At 33.5% G+C, this 11,155-nt stretch overlaps 1 protein-coding gene across 1 annotated transcript; it reads right to left on the reverse strand.

Annotated features, from left to right (window-relative positions):
- Window positions 1-39: 39 nt before the first annotated feature.
- LOC111633213 (acetylcholinesterase-like) lies at window positions 40-6,776 on the reverse strand. Its single transcript, XM_023377751.1, has 5 exons — window positions 6,704-6,776; window positions 6,031-6,321; window positions 4,430-5,947; window positions 3,761-3,924; window positions 40-1,946 (listed from the first exon to the last, which is right to left on the reverse strand). The coding sequence occupies exons 3-5, from the start codon at window positions 5,938-5,940 to the stop codon at window positions 1,834-1,836; spliced, it is 1,788 nt and encodes a 595-aa protein (XP_023233519.1). The 5' UTR covers window positions 5,941-5,947; window positions 6,031-6,321; window positions 6,704-6,776; the 3' UTR covers window positions 40-1,833.
- Window positions 6,777-11,155: the final 4,379 nt, after the last annotated feature.

The raw sequence follows: 11,155 nt of genomic DNA on the forward strand, positions 1-11,155 counted from the left end.
TATAACTTTTTTTTTAATGTATTATTATTATTATTATTATTATATGGAGACGATTATTATTTAAATACATTTATTAGAATTTAAAAAAAAAATTTAAAATACGTTTTATTTACAAGGAGCCGCCGAATGTTGACTTTATAAATTTTGTTTTCGTTTTAAATTACAATTTCCTTCCTTTATTTTTGTTAAATAAACGCGATTATCTTCTTTATTTTCTTCGTAAACGTATGCTTTATATTTTGTTACAATACGATTTTATATTATCATCCACGTGTTTATTTTACAATGGGTGTCACGTTGCAAAGAATCGATTTTCGGAATTTCTACGTGAGCATAATCGATATCGACGAAAGTAATCATCTAACTGTTTCCGCGCGATTCTACATCCAAATAGTCAAGGATTTTCCCCTACGCTATTAAGAAATTACCGTAAAAATCTCCAGAATTTCCCCAAATTCGCTAGGGATCTCTTCGAGAATGACGGAATTGAGTCTATTTATACGTTAACCCCGTTGTTACTTCGGTCAATTTAGACGAAATTATAACAAAATTCGTATAATTTATTCCATACTTTTAAAAAAATAAACTTTATCGCTTTCTTTAAGTCCCGAAATCTTCGTTCTAAAGGCTGAAAAATCTTAAAATTTCTTAGTTTTAATATGGACGTAAAAATAAAAGATTTCTTATTCTAAAAGATCAATTTTTTTGCGTTATTTTCTAAAAAAAAAAAACAAAAAATTCCCGTAAAAACGGTCGAAGTTATCGTATAAAATGCACACCCGACCCGTAAGAAATCAGTATCGAGCGCTTCTTGCCGCTCGAAAGAAGTGACGATAAATTTATTCACTTTGTAATTAAATCAGAGATGAATTTTTAAATAATATAAGTGGATTTATTAAGCTTCTAATGTATCAAATGGTTGTTTATGACATTATTAAGTGAATAATATCAGGAAGTTTGACGTAATTTCCTTTCGAAGAACTGATTTCGTACTTGTCATCTGTCAATATTTCATTTTGATAGCGACTTCCCAAACCTTAAAAAAAAAAAAAACACCGAAATAGGCCGGATTTTTTAAAGAATCTAATGCCAAATTTTGCTAATTTCACATTATTTAACCTTGTATTTCTTAAAGATTAATCTAATTTCTCTTGCGGAGAGTTTATTTCTTTGGTGGTGCCAATAATAAACGACCATTTTAAAACACCCGAGGCCTGGAATTTTTATATTAAAATATCTCATTTAGATGCTTAAAATTAATCTAAAGACACGACCAAAACATTTAAAACCAAGTAAAACGTTTTATTTGACAATTTTTATCGAAAAAATGTCGAGGATTTAGCGCTGATCTACAATTTTATTTTATTTATTTTAAAGATTAACGCCGACAATTATTATTATTATTAGAATAAACAAAAAAAAATTATCTAACGAAAATAAGGCAAAATATACTTTAAATAATAAACTTGAGTATTATATTAACATAATTCTTCTCACCTTCATCCCTCGCTCCGATTGGGTTTACTGTTAGATCTATAAATTAAATATTAATTATGCAGATTGATTCCCTTCACAGTTAGATGATAGAAGCGTAATACTAGGATTTATTCGATGGAATGATTATTTATAATAATAATGCAATACTACACCACAATGGGGGGAAGAAACAATTAAGATTTTATACATAAATTACTCGGAAGAATCCTAAGATTTTGTGTCTGCACGATGATATATTTTTTCTTTCGCTTCCTTATACTTTCCTTTATATTAAATGACGTTTTTGGCTCTTTGTCGTATATATACATTGATTATAATTAATTTGGAAATGATATGTTAGGAACTGCAAAAGGTGTAGATCAAAACGCAGATCAGATTGTAAAAAATGATCATCCTATGTGATAGTGACGCGAGACGTCCTTTACTCGTTTGACACGAGGCGTGTAAACCTTGAAAGAAAAATGATTATTAAATTAGTAACACGTTCCATTTAAATTCCGGCTTGTTTATTTTGTAGTATAAGTTTAAATATAGTAATATAAATACATTTATTTTATTTATTCCCTACTATCTTTTAAGTAGCTATTACTTAATGTTTCCATACCTGTTTCTTTTAATTCTTTATTAGAATTTATAATCATTTTATTTTATTTATATCATTTTAAACTAGCATTTACAATACTTATAGTTTTTAATAACCTTCTCCTTCATTTTACCTCTTTTTTTTTTTTTAGTAGAATTTACATTATCAATTTAAACCCTATACTAATTTTATGCCAAAATTTATAACTTTTCTCTTCTCCTGAACCAAAATTTACAAATCTTTTCCTTCATTTTTTATCAGAATTAATAGAATTAATTGCTTACTGTGACCTAATAACAAGTGGGTGAATTATATATTAAAGATTAAGCAAAATAGGAAAACATTGCTATGACTATTACCTAAAATATTATTCTATTCAGATATAAAATAAACATTAATTTAAATTAATATTTAAAATGAACTTGAAAATATCAATAGATGTATATAAACAGCTGATAAAACAACATTTCATTCTAGAATCTATATTTTTCTGATATGCATCATTCAATGCTTTAAAAGACCTTGCTCCTTCATCATTATTAAAATGAAGGAATTATGCAATTAAAATTTGGAATTTTAATTAAATTACATTGGCTTGATTTAATTAGAATTATTAATTAATATAATTAGAAAATTTTCATTTTAATTGCTATTTTATAATGTGAAATGCTAAATAAATTATTTACTAAATTTCTGGGTTGTTCTAATTGTTCTAATGATATAATGTAGAAATTACTGAATATAGTTGTTCTTTAAACAACAGTATAACCCCAAGTATATTGTTTGTTATACTGTTATAAATTTAGGATTCTTGATTATATATTTATTTATTGATTTATAATTTTTCTAGAGTTCTATCCCTTACAAAATAATAAGGTAATGTTTACAGTTCTACTAGAGATTCAAATGTAAATATGATATTTACATCCATAATAACTGTAGCTCAATAGTGTCAAGGATATGAAAGATTCCGCTGTTATGTTTATTTTCGTGTCACGAACCGAAATTTCGTACATAATGTATGCATTTAATCCCAGTTACTTGAAAGAATATTGATATTATCATTATTAATATATATATATATAAAAAAAAAGGTACCAATTTTATTCTTGTGGGCTAAATACTGAATTAATTTTACGTAGAAAACTTTTTAGAAATTTATTCTCTAAATTCTCAAAAAGTTTCATTCAAATTGGAACGTTATAATATATTTTTGGTCGTGGATTTATAGGAGAATTATGAACCATCGAATATAAAATATAAACTCGAAAGCTGATTGGTGGTGATAGAAATGGTTCCGCTGCTATTGGTTGAATGTTTTTAAATTTTTAATTACGTTGCATCTTTTTTTGAATTCCGCCAATCGGAGAAGTTTTTAAAGTCGGATCTGTAACGTAACTATCGATATTTGTTACGTAAAGCTTTCGAGCTTTTGTTACTCGAATATAGTAAAAATATAATTAATCTTTTTAAGGTTTTTAATCTAATTATAGTTAGTAAATATGGCTTCAGATATATATGGAATGTTTTTAAGGAGTTCGTACGAATGAGCGTGCTTTGAAGGCTCATTTTTTACACATTTTGAATGTTATTCTACACGAGCTACATTAATTTTAGGGTGAAGATGAAATTAGATCCTTCAAATTTTCTGCCTGTTAAATGATCGAAGAGGAAACTTACTTGTTTTAGCTTCTAATTGAGGTAAATAATCATTCCAAAAAGCACAATATTTCGTTCTTAGTCCCTCTCTAACGGTTGGATTCGTGCTCAGAACTAAATATTTCTCTTCGTGGATCTTGTACCGAGGCCATATCGTGGTAACGTTTACGGGAAGATTAACATCCCTGAAAGAAAAAAAATATATATCGTTTCAAATGGTTTTATTTGTCATCTTAATTAAGATTTATAGGGAGTCGAAAAGCAGAAATGCGGATTAAATTGAATTTAATTAAAATTGAACGCTAATTATAATGATTGCGGGAGATTCTAAATATAGTTTTGGACTATCGGGCAGACAAAACAGATGAAGTTGGCGACAAATATCCTCCATCAAGTAGAACGGGATATGGAAGTCAATTTACTTTTCACATGGAAAACCCTCGTACGGATACACTGTTAATACTTATGAGATCATTAGCGACTTCGCCGTACAAATATTTTTAATTAAAAATATCTAAGGTGATTAATTAAGGAATTTCAATTAAGTAAATAGAAAGATGTAGAGATTTTCTTGCAAAATGATGAATTTTATAAGTATTTTGTGCACTTGTAAAACTCATTACTTTGCTCCGTGTGAACCCCTTCCGAGATTCAATTGATAAAACATAGAAAATTTAAATTCGTTCTTACCCACTTTTGGCAAAGTTTGTCCAATAAATGATCATATTCTTGCTGAGTTCTTTCTCTTCGCTCGTGTAACTCTTTCCAGGAAAATAGGGTTCCCCGAATACGTAAGGTATCTCGTCACCGTGTATAACACCCATCCAACGTGGCCAAAGATTGTTAGACGATCGATGCGTGAAGTAAAATAAGTAGATGTGCGATTCGTATTTTGCCAGAGCTTTGATCACTTGATTAACCGGGCAAGTGAAATATTTGTCACCTACCAGTTTGTCTAAGCTATCGAGGACTTTGGAGTCGTCAAAGTTCAACCAATCCTTGTACTGAAATTCGAGGGTGGACAAGATCAAAGGCGAAAAGTGAGGAAAACTGAGGGAAACGATTTCTGTAAAGTTGCTCTGAGATATGTGAATGGTTTCTTCTTTATGAAAGTTGTCTGGAAGTCCATAAAGAAGAAAGTAGGATCCTTCTTCGTGGTTATTTCCGGCAATGGCGGGGCAAATTTTAAAATCGCCTTGTTGTATGTGTTCGGACGGTGTTTTGTTTAGAAAATGTCCATCCACGATCGGAACGAACGGAAATTCGACTAATTCCATAACGCCAGGAGCTTCTAGAGATTTAATGACGTCGGAGGGATGCTTTTCTCTTAAGCAATCCATCAGAGAGTCGAGCCGCGATTTCTTATGAGGGCAACCGAGTTGTTGGGCCAATTTGAATCCGTTGGCCTTTACTCTGTCGGCAGACATGAAGGCCCACGACGAAACTGCCGCTCCGCTCTGTAAGACGATTCTATGGAACAGATGTCTGCTCAGATGAGACAGGTGATGCAGGCTGATCGATGCCGCACCCGCACTCTCTCCGAACAGAGTGACTCTATCGGGATCTCCTCCGAATTGTTTTATATTGTTTTGTATCCACTCCAGAGCCAAAATTTGGTCGAAAATACCAGCGTTTCCTGGGGCATCCTTTCGGCCGAAGTACAAAAATCCCAACGATCCCACTCGATAGTTTATGCTCACCACCACGACGTTACCTATCGAAGCTAAAACTTCACTATTGTAAATGTCTAAAGTGGGCGTGCCGGAGGTAAATCCACCCCCGAAGATCCATACCATAACGGCTAGCAGTCCCTCTCCTACGTCACTTTCCGGCACCCACACGTTAAGTTTCAAACAGTCTTCGTTCATTTCCGTGTTAGGGTTCCACATATTGGATCCGGAAAAGTTGCCAAAAAGATCGTCTCTGACCTGCCAACAGGAATAGGGTTTTTCGGTAGCGTCCAAAACGTCCTTCCACGGTTTAACGGGAACGGGATGACGAAATCTTAAATTTCCAACAGGTGGTTGGGCGTAAGGTATACCGTAGTAAACTTTGACCTTACTTCCTTCTTGAGTGAAGACACGCGTACCCCTGACTTTACCAGACTTGGTCTCCACCACCAGCGAGTTATCCGCAAGCAGGATCATCTGACTAAAGACGAACAGGGATAAGACGATTCCCAATTTCGAGTGGCGTGACATTTCGCACCTGAAAGAAAAACGGCGCTTTAAATCTGGGGGATGGTCGAAAAACTAATAAGGTAAGAAGTGGAAGCGTTAAAGTGTATGTACCTTAAATAGTATAATACAGTTTTAATGTTCTGAGTCGGAGATCAGCGTTCTAGTTGAGCATTTGCAGGAAATTGCTGGAGCTCGGAAACTGTTAATAACGAATGTCCTTGGCGTAGGATCCACGTGATATGGGAAGCAGTATCGTGTCCAGTTCTCTCGACGACAATGCAGGAAACTCATATCCGAAAATTTCTAATTATACCCTCGTGGCTTACATTTTCTACGTACGAAAAAAACGTTATCGTCCAGCGCTAACTCCCTTTTCTTCTTCGTTGGCTCACCGATTATGCGCTTTAATTAAAATTTACCAACAATTAACGACACACACACACACAAAAAAAAACATATTAAATTAATTATTAATTATAATATATTAAATTACGATAATATTCGTTCACGTTACTCGTTAATGGGAATATATTTTTGGATTTCTTCGATATTAGAATGGATATTTATAGATTTCCGCTCTGAATGCAAATTAGGAGGGATGAGATTCGGAATTGCCAAAAAACACGAACATGGTAATGAGCATAGCTGGCAAAATTCCAGCAAAAGATCGCAATTGACTTTACTAATCATCGATAAACATTCGATTAGCATTAAAATGGTAACAACGATAAGATTTTCTGCATCGTTTCGTACGTTACAACGCGTTACGTTGTAAAGCACTTACCAAAGGTCTGTCTGGTTAACCTGCCGTCTGAAGACAACATCCCAGATACTGACATTCGCCCGGAATGACGTCAGAAGCGCCACCGAGCGAGGGGGATGGAAATGATCACGTGTCTGACTGCACACATCGTTGGAAATGCACTCTGTAATACGATCTTTCAACAACATCGAACGGGTTAAACGAAATATATATATTTATCGATTTAAAAATATATTTCGTGTCGTATTTTATACGTAAGATAATACGTACGAGTCGATATATTATGCTCACCCCTCTACGTTTAGTTAATTAATTTATTTATTTATTCTCGTTATAACGAAGGAGAATGTTATAGCGGGAGTGTATTCAAAATTTCATTACAATCGGGTTAACCACGTTTAAACAGTCGTGCAGAACGGGTGTTGATTCTATCGATCGAATGTCGGAATTAAGAACGTTGAAAGTCGATATTTGCTCTATAATCTTTTAATTCGTGTTGCTCGAATAATTTATTTTAATAATTTTATCGATTCGATTTAATTTGTTTACTCCCGATCTATTAATTATGACGTCTAACGAGACGATGTTGGCTTATGACGTCCTCCGTGCAAACCCCCTCCGTATGTCAATAAAGGTCGTGTATAGGATCGTGTGTGGTGACGTGGTAGCCACGTTAAGTCCACGTTTTCTAGATAAAGACTTATATATTCCACCCCTTATCACCGATCTCTAAATAAATGGCTACTTGTTTTGAAAAGCGATCGATTTAAATCATCAGATTGTTACCACGCGTTTCAAAAATAGACATTTCCCCCCTTTAAAAAATGCACTATTACGGGGTATTTTTCTTATTTTATTCACGCAACCTCGTTTTTACGCATTTGAGAAATTGCATTAAATTCTTAACAACATTACATAGCTTTAGAGCAACTTTTAATGCGAGTTTTGTTGCTATATTCGGGTATTTTGCGCGACATTTTCAATAAAGTATTGATAACAGTTACGTTAAAAGAATATAAATATACGTATACGTAATATAAACAAGAAGTATACTGAGTTATCTTTCAACAGAAGGGCATATATATATATACCTATTTTTACTACATTAGAGTCTCATAAATCTTATAATTCGTGGGTAGATGATGCATAGATTCTCTTAGAAATCGAAAGGCCCGTGATATTTACTTTTACGAGGTTCCAACATATTAAAAATACTTGTATTAGGCCCTATATTCTTTTAAAATAAATCAGATTAAAATAATAATAATAATAATAATAGCAATAATAATGGTTTGTTTCTCGATACGTTAGACACACAACGGAATTATTAGTTTGTAACACGTGTTTCTGAGGCCATTGTAAATATGGAAACGGGTCGAATGGAACTTCAGTGATGAGGCCTGATAAATAGTTTTATAATTGAAATAGTTAAAGTATCCTTTCAAAGTCTCGTTTAAAATATTTCCAGTTAAAATGTTATGGATAAAAAAACTTCCTCTTGTTAATGTAGTGTTAAAACACTGCTAATACTTGTCACTTTTAGCTTCTTGCAAGGAGCATGAAGAGTGATAACAACACTGTTAGCTCTTATTTGCCACTTTTAGCGCCCCGTTATCACTGAAAATGTATAACAATAGTGTTAAGGCAACAATAACGTAACAGAATCGATACTAGGGGAATCGGAATTAGAACCTGCAAACCTGCATTCACTCCTACATCACTGAATGTAACTACTAGCTCTGTGGTTGAAAAGTAAACCCTTAGATAATGTGTGTTATATACGTATATATAAATACGCTTGTCACATTCGAATCTTCTTCCTGGTCTCCTGAACCTTCTCCAGAGAATAAAAGTGATAACGAGGAGCTAAAATAACACATTTAGCTCCTTATCATCACTATAACTCCTTGTATATCGCTCTTTAGTTGTACGTGCTCCTTCTTGCAATAAGCTGAAAATGATAACAAGGCTTGTTAGCTCTTCTTCATCACATTTAACTTCTTGCACAGAAGATAAAGCATTTTATAATATGCAAAACGTGTTAAATTGATTTAATAAGATTTTTATAACTTAATAGGATATTAACATAATTTTTTGAACGTTTTGCTATATAAAATTGACCAATCGCGTAACTTTACGAAGAAAATGCTTTTAGCGCGATACGTCGTAATTTGCATACGCCGCAACGCGAAGCGAACCAAAGACGAGGATGCAAACAGTTACACCATCTTTTTCTGAAGTAATTAATTAGAAAAATAAAACAATATCACACAAAATAAAAATAATATTTATGTTTTTCGACAAAATTCTATGTGCCTTTTCATAAAATTGCATACAACAGTCTTTCTGATGATGATGCTGTCAAGAAAGTAAAACTTCACCGATTTTTCCTACGTTGCAAATGAGAACTATAAGGAGAAAGATTTGTTCTGTTGTCCAAAATGGTCCCAAATGATTCCTTTCAGAGGATACAATAACTTTCAAATTCCATATTTCGAACTGAAAATATTGTATCCAACTACAGTCGAATCTCTGGCGGCCATTTTTTTTTTAAATCAGGAATGCGCATACAATGAATGACCTCCAAATAATGACTAATTTTTATGTTCTCATCAGTGGTTTATGTTTACACAGTAAAAACGACAGCGACGAAGCATTGGTATCACACTTTAAACCTCTTATTTCAGATTACAATGGGATTAAATATCGCTTTTCTGTATACATGTATAGTTGTTTCTCACTAACAGTAGATAAGTATTGAAAATCTAGTGAAAACTATATAAATCTACCAAAAAAAAGGCTCTCTTAGTGCCCATATGGTGGAAAGAGCCAAAAATAATAAAAAAAAGCCTACTTTCGAGACTGCTTTCCTCCTTTCCACTGGGTGTATATTCAAATAAATTAATATAATTAAATTTAAACTATACTGAGTGACACAAGTCAGTTAACTATTACTAAAATATACAGTATTTTGAGATTAAGAATGATTTGGTTAGCTGTTTGTGATTGTTACTTCCAATATTTCTTGTCTAACTTTGTTTTTGGCCACTGTATATTTGACACATTAAATATAATTGTCAAATATACAGAGAAAAATATATAAACAAAAGAATAAACTTTCAAGATTTTTACTTTTTAAATTTTTTCTGCATTTTAGTTTGAAATGCAAGTGGCCCATCAAGGGGTCGAGTGGCTAAAATCACTGAATATTGGTAGTTGGTCCCGAGTTTGTGCCTTGCTAATGGGCTGGCCGTATGGCTTTTCCAGGTTTTCGTCATATGTGTAACATCTAAATAGGGCCAGTTTCCAATACAAAGTCCTCCCAGGAGGCATACCCCCTTGGTAGATTGTCCATGTGTTTGCATTGTCTTACTAGGTCAATAATCCAATCCAAATGAAAGTGAAATTAATCATAAATAATTTTTCAAAAATTAATAACAAAAATTGCTTTATTGGAGTCATTTACATTAAGTAATAGTTTCTGGCATGGGTGCCCACAAGGAGGACAAATGGGGCACTTGCTCTCTCTTAAGATCAAGTAAAATATTCCACAAATTATAATCATAAAAGTAATTGAGATATGTGACCTTACACCCTAGACCATTGGATAGTTTAATGCAATACTATATTTACTTGAGAAGATTATAAATTACTTGTATAATTTACAATATTATGCCAAGGGACAGTTTCCTGTGAAACAACTGTAAAATTTAAAAGAACTTTAGTACTTATAAGACCTCTTCTTGTCTGGATATATATAGTTTTACAGTTGGGCATGGAGGCATACAGGACTGCATGCTCTTCTGCAATAGATTTCTCCAAGGATGTTGCATCTGCCACATTCCAGATCCTTTACATTTGTAGATGACTGAAGCTGGTGTGTCCCATCTGGTTCTACGGGTGACAAATCAAAATTGGGCAGCTAGGAGTGTTTTCATCATATTGTCTTATGGCAATATGATAAAAGCACTCCTGGGAAATAGCTGAGCATTGCTGCAAATGAAAGATAATATGTGGGTCAGAATTTTCTGAATGTATTGCCTTGCTGTCGACATCCCTCACATATTAGAAGTGACTGACTATCATATGAGAAGGCAGATGGATGGGGATAATATGTCACTCAGCAGTAAAGGTGTGCTGAAGCACCTAGCAACAGTGATCCTGTATCAGTGGCGTAGCTAGGGTTCTCCGGGCCCGGTTCAAAATCAGATTTGTGGGCCCCTGTAAACAGGCTAAAACATTTTTGTGTAGTGGTTTATATAGTGTATAACTAGATTAGAATTGAGTTGATATTTTCCTGTGTAATAGGGGCCCCCAGCAGCTCGAGCAGCCAAATGCCAAATTTTGCTTTGTTCTGATTGCCATGAAAAATTTTTTGGTTCTTTTTTTCCTTATGATTTTGGGACCCCATGGACCTATTGCTTTCCAGGGGCCCAGTGCAGACCGCACCTACCGCACCCCCTAGCTACGCCA

This window comes from Centruroides sculpturatus, unplaced genomic scaffold (assembly GCF_000671375.1).
Source record: "Centruroides sculpturatus isolate CEXI.00-Female unplaced genomic scaffold, Cexi_2.0 scaffold110, whole genome shotgun sequence".
NCBI classification, from domain to species: Eukaryota; Metazoa; Arthropoda; class Arachnida; order Scorpiones; family Buthidae; genus Centruroides; species Centruroides sculpturatus.